Source organism: Thamnophis elegans, chromosome 14, assembly GCF_009769535.1.
Source record: "Thamnophis elegans isolate rThaEle1 chromosome 14, rThaEle1.pri, whole genome shotgun sequence".
In the NCBI taxonomy this organism is placed as follows: domain Eukaryota; kingdom Metazoa; phylum Chordata; class Lepidosauria; order Squamata; family Colubridae; genus Thamnophis; species Thamnophis elegans.
In genome coordinates this window covers 46460518-46477951 of record NC_045554.1, presented here as the reverse complement: position 1 = coordinate 46477951, position 17434 = coordinate 46460518, and the positions used below count along the sequence as shown (strand labels likewise).

At 43.8% G+C, this 17434-nt stretch overlaps 1 protein-coding gene across 1 annotated transcript in view; it reads right to left on the bottom strand.

Annotated features, from left to right (window-relative positions):
* Positions 1 to 388: 388 nt before the first annotated feature.
* Positions 389 to 17434, bottom strand: part of LOC116517713 (cysteine-rich secretory protein LCCL domain-containing 2-like) — a 26288-nt gene continuing 9242 nt past the window's right edge. The window contains 11 exon segments of the mRNA XM_032230845.1: positions 389 to 523; positions 990 to 1056; positions 3143 to 3203; positions 4030 to 4158; positions 6495 to 6595; positions 8957 to 9009; positions 9012 to 9074; positions 9241 to 9348; positions 9350 to 9374; positions 10788 to 10906; positions 14944 to 15266. Coding sequence (XP_032086736.1) covers positions 389 to 523; positions 990 to 1056; positions 3143 to 3203; positions 4030 to 4158; positions 6495 to 6595; positions 8957 to 9009; positions 9012 to 9074; positions 9241 to 9348; positions 9350 to 9374; positions 10788 to 10906; positions 14944 to 15192 — 1110 coding nt within the window. The 5' untranslated portion in view covers positions 15193 to 15266.

Below are 17434 nucleotides of genomic sequence, written 5' to 3'. Positions count from 1 at the left end.
CTGATCTTTTTTCCTTTATTTCTTTTTACTTAACTTTTTTTGGCTTAAATTAAAACTTTTTTTTACTTTAATAAACTTCTCCTTCTACTGTTATATCATATTAAAGATACTTAAGGAAAAAGTTTTTAAAAATAGTTGAAACTGCCACTTGGAAGCCTAAGTCTGAAGCTTTTTTTCTTTTGCTGTTATAACAATGTATCCTTTGTTCACTCCTATTTGACTACAGGACTTTGCAACAGAAGGGTTTGGGACTTGTTTTTGGAGTAACAGTGTCGGCCACTTAAGCAAGACTTCAACTCTTATTCATTGGCGAGCAGAACCAAAGACGCAGCAAATCACGGCTAGAAACATGACATAACTAGATTATTTTTCCACACAAAAAATGGGATTACCTGAGTGTTTGAACTCCATTTCTTATAGACATGATGAAGAAATCTGATCTTCCTTTTCTAGTAATATCTACTAGGCCTCCTCTGTTATCTAATGCTCCAGAATGAATAGCTGCTCGACATATGCTGGATGCCTGAAAGAAAGGAAGAAACCATTGATGAAATTGTACAAGGCTGGTTGTTTTTTTTTAAAGTAAAGATAGTGAAACTGTACCCATTTTTGGACATTTTAGGTGCATTATGTTTTTAGCCAGTGTGTCAAAAGCCTGCAATGCCACTCAAGGAGAAAGCGTGGCACAACAAATAATGAAATGTAGAGGACATGAAGCTATGGATGATTTATCCAAATGATATTTCCCAATTTTTGAGATACCCACACAGATCATAGTAATGTACTGACGGTATAGCTTTGTGATGATAATTATAATTTCCATAGCTTGCAGGTTGGACTGGAAGTGCTGTAAAGGTTACAGCTCTAAATGTTTGTTTATTTGTCATTGGTGACTCACCAAAGCAAAGATTTTGACTTTGAAAACCATAACCCTGAAATATGTGTGTATGCGGGGGGGGGGGGAGGGTTGTTCTTTTTAAAAAACTTACACTTTCATATTTGGGGAATCCAAATACTTTTGCCTTACTGTTCAAGCAACCAGCTGGGCACAAATACCTAGCAAAAAAATAAAAATAAAAAAGGAATCATTAAGGAATTTTGGAATTTGCCTTCGGAACTGCCATACAGTTAATCAAGGGCAAACATTTCCCACCACGTGCTCACCAAATGTTATAGCAATAGCAATAGCAGTTAGACTTATATACCGCTTCATAGGGCTTCCAGCCCTCTCTAAGCGGTTTACAGAGTCAGCATATCGCCCCCACAGTCTGGGTCCTCATTTCACCCACCTCGGAAGGATGGAAGGCTGAGTCAATCTTGAGCCGGTGAGATTTGAACCGCCGAACTGCAGGTAGCAGTCAGCTGAAGTGGCCTGCAGTACTGCACTCTACCCACTGCGCCACCTCGGCTCTTATGGACCTCAGCATCACATTTAAAGGCCAGACTGAGAAGGATATTCCTGGTGTAGATTTTACCATAAACATTCTCAGCTGGTATTTGAATTGGATTCAGTTCATTAAACTGTGCTGTAATTTAAAACATTACGCAGAGGAAGGATGGACGATCCGTACGAGAGAGGCAAACATTTGTCAGAGGAGAATGTTGAAAGACTGATGCCAATGAAAGGATGGGTATCCCACATGTGCCTTTTTTTTCCAAAGGTAACCGGACTTCCTTTGTTTCCAAGACATTTCGCTTCTCACCAGAGGTGGGTTCCTACCAGTTCACACCTATTCGGTAGAACCGGTTCATCAATCTACCGAACCGGTTAGGAGAGGTCCCACCAGTGGACCCGGAAAGCAGGCCACACCTACAGAAGAGGTTCCAAACTTTTTTGAAACCCACCACTGGTCCTTGGATATGATTATTCTACACTATCATGCTCATATTTATAAAACTCAGTGCCTCTGTGAAAGGTAAGGATGACTACTGCGTTTGTGGTGCAATCAGAACATTGCGTGTGTTGAAGTTGTTTTAACGCAAACCAAAGGTGCCTTTTAAAAAACAAGTTGACATCCTATTCTTATGCATGCCAGTGCTGTGTGGGAGGTGATTTAAGGTGGTTCTGACAAGTGTCATCGGCATCTTCATATCTGGTCACATGGGCAGCAAGCCACTCCCACAAAGGAGGCCCCACCCACAGAGTAGGTTCGAACAAGTTTTGAAACCCACCACTGCTTCTCACCCACGAAGCTTCTTCAGTTCTGACGGAATGGTGGAGAATGGAAGGACTTATACACCTTGTAGTCACCTTCCTTCCATTCTCCGTCATTCAGTCAGAAATGAAGAAGCTTCTTCTAGGGCAGGGGTGTCAAACTCAAGGCTCGGGGGCCAGATCCTGCCTGCGGAGTGCTTAGATCTGGCCCGCGGGCCTGGAAACAGTGACCATGGTGGTTTTCCCAGCAAAATGGAGCTAGCAGAGGCTGCAGGAGGCTGTTGCAGCAGAAAACAAAGCTCAGGAGCCCATTTTCACTGTGCAGAGGGTTTGGGCCATCACAGTCCCTCCCCCCAACACATCAAGCTGGTTGTGCCCACCCTGGCCACATATCCCCCGCCTTCCCCAGGCCAAACACAACCCTGATGTGCCCCTCAATGAAATCGAGTTTGACACCCCTGTTCAATGAGAAGCAAAATGTCTTCAAAACAATGGAAGTCCAGTTGCCTTTTGGGACAACCATGACCAGGATGACTGCGAATCTCCGTAGACATAAGGATGGGTAGCTAGAATGGACAATGAATCATTTCTAAGTCCTTGGTGGAGACGGACTGAAGCTCAGTGGTTAAATGCAGCACTGCAGGCTACTGCTAGATCAGCAGTTCAGCGGTTCAAATCCCACCGGCTCAGGGTTGACTCAGCCTTCCATCCTTCCGAGGTGGGTAAAATGAGGACCCAGATTGTTGGGGGCAATATGCTGACTCTCTGTAAACCGCTTAGAGAGGGCTGAAAGCCCTATGAAGCGGTATATAGTCTACTGCTATTGCTATTGCTCCCCCTTTTCTTCAAGAGTTGGAGCTCACATGAAAAGACTCGAATGGGACTGGTTCCTACATGATTTGGGGGTTTGTAGGCCATCAGAGGGAATGATGTGTTTGAACATCGCCACAAGTCAGAAGGTACAAAGAGAAAATAAATATGGAGCACCTGTTACACGTGGTTCCTCGACACGTGTCCCTCATTTTGGTGTCACACTTGATCACTTGAGCTAGAATAATGAGAAGATACACAACTATGAGACCAACAGGATCAGCTCTTAAGTATTCTGTACAGCCTGTCATATCACCCAAGGAGAAAGCGTGGCACAACAAATAATTAATAATCGCAGAGAACATAAAGTTACGGATGATTTATCCAATGATATTCCCCAATTTTTGAGATGCTTATGTAGATGATAGTAATGAGAACATTGTACAGAGAAATTCAGATCTTGGGAGATAGGATGAGGTCTTCCTTCCTTCCGTAGAAGTTGTTGCCATCAAATCTATCCAGATGAATTTCTGGCATTCTACATCATGTGGTTTACACTAGTTATCCTAATGATTTATCCAGCCCATGTATATCCCCTCGGCAACTTTAAGATGGGTGGACTTCAACTCCCAGAATTGGCTGGGGAATTCTGGGAGTTGAAGTCCACCAGTCTTAAACATGTCAAATTTAAGACATACTTGATCTAAGGCAGAGGTGAAATTTAGCAGGTTTTGACAGGTTCTATAGAACCGGTAGCGGAAATTTAGAGTAGTTTGGAGAACCGGCAAATACCACCTCTGATTGGCCCAGAGTGGGGTGGGAATGGGGATTTTGCAGTATCCTTCCCCTGCCACCCCCAAGCCATGCCCACAGAACCAGTAGTAAAAAAAAATTGAATTTCACCACTGATCTAAGACATGCATTTAACCACAGAAATCCCCGGCCCAATTTTTTAACCAAATAATCCAAAGCTTGCTGCCTTTTCTCCTATTTAGTCAATCAGCAAGTATTCCAATAATCATCTGTAAACTCCCAAATACTGGAAAACAGAAATGCTTTCTTACTCATGTAGGTCAACTCAGTGGGTTTCTTTTCCTTGGTAGGTTTTACAGTTTTGGGCTGTATTCGATTCGGAACCTTTTGTAACTCCACTTCGTTAGCCCGATCGGCCTCAGACTTTCCGGATACTTTCTCTTTGGTTGGAGAGGGGAAAAAGAGTCTTGTGTTACTACTATTCAAGACTATTAGCAAAAAGATTGTTGGTGGCGCAGTACTGGAAGAAGGAAGAATTGCCTACTATTCAAGAACAAGTAACAAACTTAGCAGAGATGGCTAAAATATCAGCATATCTCAAGGACCATTCAGATGAGAAATACAAGCTGGAATGGAGAAGATGGACTGATTATATTCAAAATAAATATGGGACTAAGAAATTTCAGTTAGCTTATGAATGAATGAACAAGGAATGTTAAAAGTTATCTAAAGTTAGCTTTACAAAAGGGGAGTTAAAGTATAAGCGAAGGTACGATGCTAAAGTTAGTTAGTTTATTTTAGTGTATGATTGTTAAATGCTTATACACTGTATTTGCTGTGGGAGGTTGGGGGGGAGGGGATGTGGGATTGGGGGGGAGGGAGGGAAGGGGAATTGTAAAACTTATTAAAACTTTTAATTAAAAAAAGACCATTAGCAAAGAACACAGGGACTAGGAGTTGAGAATCACTCTTGATTTTTTTTTTCTTTTCTTTTAAAATATATTTTTATTTTCCATTTTCATAACATATAATCACGTGTATACTATTACATAGCCAATATCCTATTGTATTAAGTAGTAATTACATCAGTTCCTCTTGTCATCACCGCCCAGAAAGATAACAACCCATTATTAGCTCTTCTGCTCTCCATACACCTCTTTCTTCTGCCTCTCTCCTACCTCCTTTCTTCCCTCCATCATTTCCTACTCTACTTCCCCTTCCTTTCTCCTTCTCCTCTCTCTTCATTCCACTCCTCCTCTCCTCCTCATCTTCCCCCCTTACCGTCTTCTATCCTCTCTTCCTAGCTTTCTTCTCTCCTCTATTTCCCACTCTTCCTCTCTTCCTCACCACTCACTTGGTGTATTTCAGCTTCTGAGCAAACTCCATTCTATGTTGATGGTATTTATGCTAGGGAGTAGGAGTTGAGAATCACTCTTGATTTTTCATGTAAGGAGATTCAGTGACTTTGCCCCCTAATTTCATTGATAGTTGAAACCTGCTCACCCCAAATAAATAAGTGTGGAACCGAGGCATCGATGGGGGCAGGAAAGGGAGGAAGGTGTGTCAAAAAAAGAAAAGTGAAGATGGCACCATACTCATAAGGTTGCAACTGCTATCTTGAGGTTTTTAGACACTTAGGGATGCCTCAGACGAATTGGGCGGTGTGCTGTGTGGGTTTTCAGGAAGAAGGACTCTAAAAATTGCACGTAATTTGGAGATCCCAAAGGGTTTTTCAGGAGGCAACTGGACTTTCTTGTTTTTCTTTGAAGATGTTTCACTTCTCATCCAAGAAGCTTCTTCAGCTCTGACAGGATAGTAGAAGGGATGGAAGGATTTATTTGGAATGGAATTATATGGAATGGAAGTCTGCAGGGAATATAAATCCTTCCATTCCCCCACTATCCTGTCGGAGTTGGAGAAGCTTCTTGGATGAGAAGCAAAATGTCTTCAAAAGGGAAAAAAAAAACAAGAAAGTCCAGTTGCTTCCTGAAAAAGCACCTTTGGGACAACACAAACTAGAGGATGGAGAATCTCTACAGTAATTGTGGAGAATTAGCATAGTGGGCCTATCCAGTCCAGCATTTGAGCAGGAGATTTACATTAAGCTAACATGGGGAAGCTATGAAGAGATGAAATGGCTTTCTGCCACCCAAATTTGCCACCCAAATTTTTACTGGAGCAAATTGTTCCTTTCCTATCTCAACAACTTTCTTCCCTGCAAAAGAGGACCCAGACCCTATTTTCTATCCTACTTTCAGTGTGCTGTATTATTTCTTGGGAATTTCAGGAACTGAGATTGGGCTTCCTTGATTGCTGGAAGAAGCAGAAAATGCTTCTCCTGGTGTTTGCTATGAGATATACATTCCTATTATGAGATCTATATTTCTATTAATCTGCAATCAATTTAGATGCCCACATCCTAGTCTGGAAAGTTCCAGAGAAGGAGCTTCCTCTTCTGTCCCACAGAAGCCAGAGGAGATGCAAACTCTTCGACAAAAGACCAGACCATGAAGATCGGGAACACTTTTCTCCTTGGCAACCTTCTTCAGGTGGTCCATCTCTACAGCGAGGGATGTCCACAAAACCCAACCATTTGCTCAGAATGACTCAACGAGCGTTGCCTCATCACGACACAAGATGCCCCCATGCCAGGTTGCAACCCAACTCAAAGAAAGCAGAGCTTGTCTACCAGGGATGGGATACTCCATCCCATCGGTGAAGAGGCCAACTTTGAACAAAGCCAAGGTCAACATTGGCCCACTATTACATCACATACCTTTATAACAGAGGTTAGCCTTACACCCTCCTCCATAGCTAGGTGGGCATTCAGAACAGGATCTGCCATTTTTATACGGGGCTTCTCCAATCCAGTTGCCTCTGAAAAATTCACACAGAACATTCCTCGTTATCTTTCTTTCATCTTGTGTTAGGCTCACAGCATGTAAAATCATCCCTGGGGACTGTTTTAGACCTGGTGCCTGACTTGTCATGTTCTCAAGACCTCTGATCCATGGGGGAAAAATAATGTTCACACTGTGACTTTGGTTTGATAGATTACAGTTCATATGGGAACATTCTTCCCTAAATGTATAGGTCAGGGGCATTCTGATGAGAACTTCGGCAGATGAAAGCACCAACATTATGCCTCAGAATCAACTGTTGTGTCCCAACAGATTCGGAGAGTGAGGAGGTTGGGGAAGAACTGGGCCAGTCCTGGAGTCTGGAGGAGGCTCCGATGAGGGCTCCGTGTCGGAGGCAGAGAGGGGACCAGAGCTTCTGACAGTTACCAGCTGCCTTCAGTGTCAGTGAGGCAGAAGAACAGCTGGAACCTGTTCCCAATGTGCGCATGCACAGAGCTGCCAGACAAAGGGAAGAGCTAAAGAACAGGGGTCATCTTGGGAGTAAGGCCACAGGTGGACGATGAATGGCCCCTCCCAGAGGAAATAAAAGAGGAGCGAAAGGGGAGTGGAGTTTGCAGGAGGCCATTAGTTCACTTGATTGGTTCATGACTCTCCGAGACTCCTGGCCAGGTTTTGCAGATATCGGCCTGGCAGCTCTCCAAGCCGGATAAGGTCTGTGACCATAAATCCTCCCATGAAAGACTTTGCTGGATGTGAAGGAGCAGAATTCACAGTCAATTAATAAAAGGGTTTTTTTAAGGCAAGGAGCTTGCTTCCTGCTCTTGGGAAGCCTCGGTCAGAACACCAACCAGGTTCCACAAAACCATTATTCAAGGCCTCCCCGATTTCTTTCCCACAAATCCCTTTGGATGGGTAGGAAACCCATCTGAATGCTCCAAGGTCTTTCCCGGTCAACAATGTCTGAACAGTCAGCTGAAAGTGACTCCCAGGTATCTTCCGAGGGATGAATAAATAAATAACAGAGCCGAGGTGTTGCAGTGGTTAGGGTGCAGTACTGCAGGCCACTTCAGCTGACTGTTATCTGCAGTTCAGCGGTTCTAATCTCACCGGCTCAAGGTTGACTCAGCCTTCCATCCTTCCGAGGTGGGTGAAATGAGGACCCAGACTGTGGGGGCGATATGCTGACTCTGTAAACCGCTTAGAGAGGGCTGAAAGCCCTATGAAGCGGTAGATAAGTCTAACTGCTATTGCTATTGCTAGCTCTTGTGTGTGACTGGGAAGCCTTGGCAGCATCTGGGAACATTAGCTTCAGGTAGTGCTTGCCACACGCTAAACTCTCATCGTTAACGGGCAGGAGTCCCTCGACACATCATCTGTCTTTTCAAGATGGAAAGGAACTTTGTCCCAGACCAATCAGGGACCCATCTGTTGTCCAAACTTCTCAACCAGGAAAGGCAACTATTTTGATACAAACCTTCAAAATACCAGCGGTGAAACAAAACTTAAAATCAGCTGGCTAAAATTTTAAGTCCAATAGCAATCGCAATAGCAGTTAGACTTATAGACCGCTTCATAGGGCTTTCAGCCCTCTCTAAGCTGTTTACAGAGTCAGCATATTGCCCCCACAGTCTGGGTCCTCATTTCACCCACCTCGGAAGGATGGGAGGCTGAGTCAACCTTGAGCCGGTGAGATTAGAACCGCTGAACTGCAGATAACAGTCAGCTGAAGTGGCCTGCAGTACTGCACCCTAACCACTGCGCCACCTCGGCTCATAGAAGTTCACCAGAGGTTTATAGGGTCACACCCAAGAGTGCATCTAGACAATCAAAGATGCTGTTTTGGATCAACCAGATGCCCACAAGGAGTCAAAAAATAGGAGTCAACCTTGAGCCGGTGAGATTTGAACTGCCGAACTGCAGATAGCAGTCAGCTGAAGTGGCCTGCAGTACTGCACCCTAACCACTGCGCCACCTCGGCTCTAGAACCTAGAGAGAACCTAGAGCTGTGTTGTCGTGTTCGAATTTATCCAACTAGTTCTGATGTTCTAACATTTTGGGCACATCCCATGATCTAAACTTTAATCTGGCCAGGTTCTCCCCAACCTCCTGACTGTCCGAATCTGCTGCCAGCTCTGCTGGCTGCTGGCAGGCCACAACAGCACGTGTAAATGTGTAGTAAGTATGTTTGTGGGTAGATATATACTTCTTTTGAGAGCAGGCAACAGAATTCCACTTGCAATGTGTGCCAGTGTGCTCCCAGTTAAAAAAAAGTGACAATAAAGGTGATCTTATCTACCTCATTATTTGGCTCTAAACACAAATAACACAAAGCCACAGAGATTGTTCTTCTGCCCACCCCGCCTCCCTGTCGCCTTACTTGGAGGAATAGTTGCAGACCAGGTACACCGCATTCTCCCACACTTCTCCACCACAACGGTCCATCCTCTTGCAGACGTAATGGCACAGCCCGATTTTGTTGGTGGTGCCCAGACCACCTGGAAAGAAACACGAGAAGCAAATTGGTGGAAAGAAATCACCCGGGTTCGATTCGTCTTGCGCTTCAGCCTATTTTCATAGCTCTGCCCACCTGGGTGGCAAGCTGGTGGGAGGGCAAGCCATCAGGTTCTAAGGCTCCATTCCAGCCGCTGCTGTTGGCCTTACCTGTGTGTAATGTGTGCACATGGGTCCTGAACATCGGTCGGGACACCAAGGGTTGCATTCCTGGGGATATGGGTAGGTGTAATATTTTACTTCGTCGTACCAAGACTGGGACGTGAAAACTTGGGGAACGATACCTAAGGAACAAAATGGGAAGAGTGTTCTTGTGTAACAAAGAGACCATTGTTGGGGGCACGCTGGCGGCCTGCAGAGCTGGCAGCAGAGTCGGACAATGGGGAGGTTGGGGAGGAACATGGGCCAGTCCTGGAGTGTGTGGGGAAGGCTCCGACGAGGGCTCTGCATCAGGACCATCTGGTAGTTACGTGCTACCTCCGGAGCCTCCGGAATCTGACATCAGCGAGCAGAAGAACAGTATGAGCCTGTTCCCTGTGTGTGCATGCGCGAGCGGCCAGAAGGCAACAGTTAAGAAAAAAGGGGGTGGCTCAGGAGTAAGGCCTGGAGATAATTGGCTCTCCCATAAAACATAAAAGAGGAGTTTAGAGTTTATTTAGAGTTTTATTCATTTGTATGCCGCCCTTTTCCCTAAGGGACTCAGGGCGGCTCACAACTCAAACAAGGGAAGAGGGATACAGACAGTTTGACAACAACACAAACAATACATAATTAAAAGCGAGCGGACGTGAGCCTTTGCAGGAGGCAATTATTTCATCTATTCAGTTCAAGCTCTGAGAAGTCTTGTTTGACTCTGTGCTACATTTGGCCTTGCAAAACTAATCGGCAATGAGGTCTCTGGCAGCGTTTCAAGGGAGATAAAGGTGGGTGTTTATCAACATTCCCCTGAAAGACTGCTGGCAACTCGAGCAGACATCTGTCAGACTCTTCACAGACTGTGAATCATTGTGGGCTGTTGAATAGCAGTTAGACTTATCTACCGCTTCATAGGGCTTTCAGCCCTCTCTAAGCGGTTACAGAGTCAGCATATCGCCCCAACAACAGTCTGGGTCCTCATTTTACTCACCTCGGAAGGATGGAAGGCTGAGTCAACCTTGAGCTGGTGAGATTAGAACCGCTGAACTGCAGATAACCAGTCAGCTGAAGTGGCCTGCAGTACTGCACCCTAACCACTGCGCCACCTCGGCTCTTGACCATAACTCACAGCCGTTTAAATAGAAGAGGGTTTTTGGCACTAAGCGTGTGATTTATGCTTCCTTGGGAAGCCTCGATCAGAACAACCATCAACCAGCTCTTTGCCCAGGGTGCCTAGCCAGCTACAAACACATATGTTTCCGTATACATTTGTGTATGTGTGAGTGTGCATACCCAGATGCACTGTTTGTGTTTCAAGGTCAAGGTGAATGTCGAAGTCATAAAAATGGACTGAAAACAGGGCTTGAAACCAAGCCAAACATTTGACTAAGACCTGTTGCCGGCCAATTCTTCCCATTAGGAACTATAACACATGACACAAAGAACGCATAAATTCTTATGATTACAGCGGTAGGCTGCAATGTTCAACCAGGATTCTGTCAAACACATTCCACTGGTCAAACAGACACATACCATCTCAAGGTTTGAGTCTGCATTCTTACCTTCCCCAGTGAACAGCCAAGTTCTGGCCGATGGATGGGAGAAGACTGACCGGCCCATGGTCCCAGATGCATTGGTGAGCCCAAGATTCAGCAGATCTCTCCAGCTCTTCATCCCATTTCTAAAGAAGACAACAGGAGGAAAAACACTAGTAGGTCAACATAGAAGAGGAGAATTCTTTGTTGGCCAAGTGGGATTGGACACACAAGAGAATTTGTCCTTGGCTCAGATGCTCTCAAGAATCATAAGGTACAACACTTTAGTGATAGTCACAGGGTACAAATAAGCAATCAGGAAACAATCAATATCAATATAAATCATAAGGATACAAGCAACAAACTCCTGCAGTCATAAGTGTGAGGAAATGGGGGATAAGAATGATGAGAAGACTAATAGTAATAGTAATGCAGCCTTAGTGAATAGTTTGACAGTGTTGAGGGAATTATTTGTTTAGCAGAGGGATGGCATTCAGGAAGAAAACTGTTCTTGTGTCTAGTTGTCTTGGCAGTGCCCCTATAATCGTTTTGAGGGTAGGAGTTGAAACAATTTATGTCCCAGATGCGAGGGGTTTGTAAATATTTTCACGGCCTCTTTTTGACTCGTGCAGTGTAAATGGACCTCAATGGAAGGCAGGTTGGTAATAATTGGTTTTTTCTGCAGTTCTAATTATCCTTTGAAGTCTGTGTCTTGTTGGGTTGCAGAACCATTCCAGAGAGTTATAGAGGTGCAGATGACAGACGCAATCATTCCTCTGTAGAAATGTATCAGCAGCTCTAGCATATCTAAAGCCAACATCTCAGGTGTGTGGACTTCAACTCCCCGTTCTCCAGCCAGCCGATGCAGGCTGAGGGATTTGGGGAGTTGAAGTTTCCACACCTTAAGAGTTCCCTGGAGAATTCTGGGAGTTGAAGTCTCCACCTTTTAAAGTTGCCAAGGTTGAGAAACATTGCTCCAACATGTACATAAAATTTAGTAATGAAACGTGCAACTCTGTGTTTAGCGGGGTGTTAAATTTAAAACAGGCCTTGTTGGATTAAAGTTGTTAACTTTGATTTTTGGGGGGGGGTTTTGGCAGGCTTTGAACTGAACATGGCTTTTCTTATCCAGAGCATGACATCGAAAGATGTTCTCGCACATTCTTTAAATTAGCTGAAATTCAGACGGGAAATATGGGGGCTATAACTAACTAATTTGTCTGCAAAGAGCAGCCCTTGGGCTTACAGCCTTCAAAGGAATGGAGAATCTCTCCCCACACACACACACAAACACACACAACACTTTGAAACAGAAAAGACTTAGAAGTTTCTGCATTCTGAAGCTGTAAGGCTGGGATTTCTAAGTTCTGCTATGATAGATATGAACGCACTTATTTTATTTATCCGTTTGTGGATTAGGCTCATATGCTGCTCCAAGTGCTGACAACTTTTATGAAGTGGGAGATTGTGAACCAGCCACAGGAGATCCCACGTACAGCTGGTTTTTCAGCTAAATCCTTTAGGGGTTCTTTTTATGTTCTGTAGGATCACCAGCAGAAGGAAAAGAAAACCGCACCCATGAGGTCAGGATACGAGCACAGCCAAACACTAACCCGACTAGCTCGGCGGGTCAAGTAAATAGACACTAACCTGAAGAGTTTTTGGTTGTAGAGCAGAGCTGGAAGAGTCACAAGTGCCAAGAAAAACACATTTATTTGGCCTTCACACTTAGAGCCGAGGTGGCGCAGTGGTTAAATGCAGCACTGCAGGCTACTTCAGCTGACTGCAGTTCTGCAGTTCGGCTGTTCAAATCTCACTGGCTCAGGGTTGACTCAGCCTTCCATCCTTCTGAGATGGGTAAAATGAGGACTCGGATTGTTGTTGGGGGCAATATGCTGACTCTGTAAACTGCTTAGAGATGGCTGAAAGCCCTATGAAGTGGTATGTAAGTCTAACTGCTATTGCTATTTATTAAAGGGATCATCATAAAAGGGATTCCTAGAGGAGAAACTGAAGTCTACGGGGACCTGGGCCCTGGAAGGCTATCTCTAGAGTGGACTGGAGTGGCAACCTTGTAGGACTTTGAATGAATTTAGGCGACTATTCTCACCCTTGGCAACTTGAAGATGCATGGAGCAGAATTCCTCATCCAGCATACATGGACTTCAACTCCCAGAATTCCCCAGCTAGCCTGCTGAATGGAAATTCTGGAAATTGAAGTCCAAGTATGCTGCATAAGGAATTCTGGGACTTAGAGTCTACATATGCCTAGGTGAAGAATTCTGGGAGTTGAAGTCCATGCAACTTCAAGTTACCAAGGTTGAAAATACTGACCTAAGTTCATTTAAGGTCCTATATCCCAAAGATCGAATATCAACTTCACTTCTTTGGTTCAATCCTCAGATAGCTCCAAAGTTCCTTGTGTAAGACTTTGAATTACTAGAATAATTGGATCCAATAGTTTGACTCATAGAGCAAGCCATATATCAATGCAGGCGGGTATAATCAATCTTAGCTCTGTGGGATCCCTCCTTTATATTTAGAATGGATCTGGTATCTTGTACAGGCGGAGAAAACATTCTGTTCTTTCCTTATAGACATACACACCCGCAGTGTTTGGTTGCAATCTCACATTTAATGGACATTTCGCTTTGCATGAAATCATCTTTAATCATATTTATTGGCGCCTGGAGAAGTGGGGCCTACGTCAGAAGAATGTTCTGTCAAAATGCCTTCGCATGGTCACATAAACATGTGAAAATCTTTGTTTTTCTTAAGTAAAAAAAAGTCGCCAGGAACAACACACACACACACAAATTTCTGAGAAAAGGTTCCTGCATTCTGCTCTTGCTGACAAACCTAGAATGATAAATAGCAAACGACTGGGAATATTTTGAAGCTAGAAGTTATTTATTCTCTCTCTCTCTCTCTCCTCTCTCTCCATCTCTCTCTCTCTCTCTCTCTCTCTCTCTCTCTCTCTCCTCTCTCTCCTCTTGCTTTCATCTCTCTCTACCCCTCTCTTCTCTCTCCCCTCTCTCTCCTCTATGTCCATTCTCCCTCTCTCCTCTCCATTCTTTCTCTTCTCTTGCTTTCATCTGTCTCCTCTTTCCCTCTCTTCTTTCTCCCCTCTCTCTTCTTTATCTCCATTCTCTCTCTCTCTCTCTCTCTCTCTCTCTTCCAGTCTCTAGATTTTTAAGTTGCTATTTGTAAAGGAAGGAGCTCTTTTTATAGTAAAATGTTCTCCGTACGCTTGCCATTTTTCCATTCCCAATTCTCACAAGAGAAGCATGAGAAAGAGGGCTCAACATCATCCCACCGAGTTGGTCCCCTGGTTAACTGAGCGAGGGACAAAGAAACGAAAACTATAAACGTATACTGCAGAAGCCAGGTTTCTCAACTTCAGCAACTTTTAAGATGGGTAGTCTTCAACTCCCAGAATGCAATGAGGAGCAAAATGTAGCTATTAGGGTTCCTGGGAGCCATATTGAGCATTCATGCGTAGAAAGGGCTGTTTTCGGACTGACCCGGCCAACAGATGGTTCCTTTCTCACTGAAACGACTCAAGAAACCACAGTCTGAGTTGGCTTTAAGAAAGGCTTAGAGGGAAGATTTCTTGCTCTGGAATTTGGGATGAGTAAGTGTCCTCAAAGGAGAGGAGAACAAGGCTAGAGGGCTACGTGGACAGATGGAATGGCATGGCATGATTCACAAGCATCTTTTCTTGAGAATTCTCTTCTTCTCACAGATGGAAGGGCCCAGAATGCTGAATTGGGGTGGGAGTGCCAAAAGAGTTACTCAGAGAAAGTTTCTAATCATGTAGAATTGCATTTATCTGTATGCCTGTCTATCTATCATGTCTGTCTGCCATCCATCCATCCATCCATCCATCCATCTACAGTATCTATCATCTATCAGAGAGATGATTGATCTATCTATCATCTATCATCTATCATCTATCATCTATCATCTATCATCTATCATCTATCATCTATCATCTATCATCTCTCTCTCTATCAATCTATCAATCTCTCCATCTCTCTATCTATCTATCTATCTATCTATCTATCTATCTATCTATCTATCTATCTATCTATCATCTATCATTTTACCAAAATGCTGCACAGAATCCGTATATCCCTGATTGGCTATATGGATTTATGCACAGTCAGCCTTTTGAACTCACCATGTATTCCATGTTGGATGCTGAAGGGTAGACTTCCCCTCTCAATTTATTGTGAAGCATCAGGATTTCATCTTGGTCAGTTTGGGAAATTGATCTCTTGGCCCTTGAGTGCGGTTGCCCATCTTGGTATTGACTAAGGATGTTTTCCAAGTGGGTGGCATTGGGCAAGAAGAAACAGTGGATGCCATGAGTCAGGAAGAGGAGGAGGGATGGTATGATGAGCCAAGGCATGATAGGATTCTTAGCCATTTTCTGCGTGGTGGAAATAAGAGGCGTGCAAACAATCCTCTTCCAAGGGAACACTTCTGCAGTATTCTATAGACCTACAAATACAAAATGGGGGGGGAAATGTGATTATTTTGAGTCCCACAATGAGTTTTTCAACCTATGAAGGTGTTCCTTCAAGTTGTTTCCTTTTCTCTACTCATTCAAACAAAAGGCTTAGAACTGGGGGTCTAATTTAAAGACTTGTGGACTTCAACTCCCAGAATTCCTCAGCTAGCTATGACTTACTGAGAAAGAGGTCTTGGGAATAATTCCATCCTCTTTTAATGGAAGCAGAATTAGTCACTTGGAGTGTGGGTGTAGAGGAATATTTTCTACATCAAGACAATGATCAGTCAAGAAAGATGCAGGAGAACGCCAGGAGAATGTGGCCTGGAAGACCAGACGCTCATATCTCAGTGGCCACTTTCCAATTAACATCACAGACTAACTCCCACCTAGCACTTATGTGCAGTTCATGGAGCATTCTTGGGAAGAGGGGGAAAATAGATTGTATTTTCCATCAAGTTGAGTGAGGTGAGTAGAAAACAGCTGTGAAACACTTTGCAACAGGGTGTTAGTCTCTGTCTTGTGTTCCAAGCTCGGAGAAAGGTCTACCAAGGATGATAGAAACCAACAGAGAAGGTCAACCAAGGAATGATCTTGTGGAAGGGACTTCCTTTAGAGCCATGAATCTCAACCTTGGCAACTTTAAAATGTGTGGACCTCAAGTCCCATAATTCTCCAGCCCATCATGCTTTTACAGCAGGGGCGTCCAACCTTGGCCACTTTAAGACTTGTGGACTTCAAGATGGCAGAATTCCCCAGCCAACCATGACCAAGGTTAGAGACCCCTGCTGTAGAGAAAGATGGCATTTCCCATCCCCTGTTCATAAGAAAACTTCACTTAAAGTTTGGCTAAATAAATCATGTTGTGATAGACACCCCAAATGTTGTTGACTCTTCTTCTTTCCTGGTCTTCCGAGCAGAGAATTCAACGTACTTCTACTGTGCAGCTATGAAATGGTGTTTCCCACCCACCCACCCACCCTTTCTGCTGGCTGAGAATATTTTGAATATGAAGATAGTTTTGTTTAAATGTGAGCCTTTCCCAGCTGGCTGGCTAGGATCAAGGCTGGCATTTTTTTTTGTACATTCAAAGCAACATTAGCAAGAAACATTTCGTCCTAAGCAGCGTATTTAAAACAGCAGGAGTTTTTAAAAAGAAAAAAAAAAGAAAGTGGAATATTCCTCCCCCCACCACCACCACCTCAAGCCCCACTGAGTCAACCTCCTTAAACTGGTTCCCTCCCAGGGGCCTCCTGGCTTCTACACACGCTGTGTGGCGACTTTCAGCATGATTCCCCCTGATTGTCTCCCAAAATACACAAAGCACAGATAAATCTAGGCTGCTGACATTTGATCTTCCCCCAAACTATCCAGCCTGGTTTCTCAAATGATGAATCCTGGGGGCAACTGCGGCCTTAACCTCATCTTTAAAAAGAAAATAGTTTCTATTTCCACACCCCCCACTCTCCTCTCTTTCTCTTTTTTGTTCTTGTAAACTCTCCTCCTCTTGATCTCTTCAACCTTTTCCCACCCACTCAGCTCCCGCCCAGCAAGAGGCAAATTTGCTGAGGCTAACCTCAAGCCGCTGGTAGACAGGCTGACCCACTTTTGGGGAACAACCTGACTTTCAGAGTAGGGGGCTCATAAATAGACGCTCTTCTGCCAGGTACCCACAAGGCTGCCTTGTGGCCTAATCTGCTCAAGGTCTCCTGCTTTAGAGCATTTGCACACACATATATAATATAGGTCTACACACACACACAAACTATATATATATATTATATATAATATATATATATATATTATATATATATATATATATATATTATATATATCTGATATATATATATAATATTGCATTTGTGCTGAGAATAAATAAAGGGAGACTAGTATAGATCTATTTTCACGCTATTTAGCTCTCATCAGCTAGCCATACCCTTACTGGGATTCGAACCTGGGCTGTATTACATATTAGGCAGATGTGTTAACCACTAAGCCACAAAGTTCTCCTCCTTTATCAGCTGAGCCAGGGAAAGAGGTATGTATTTAGTGTCATATATATATATATATATATATATATATATATGTATGTATGTATGTATGTATGTATGTATGTATGTATGTATGTATGTAGGTCTCTAGTTGTTCGGGTTTTCTC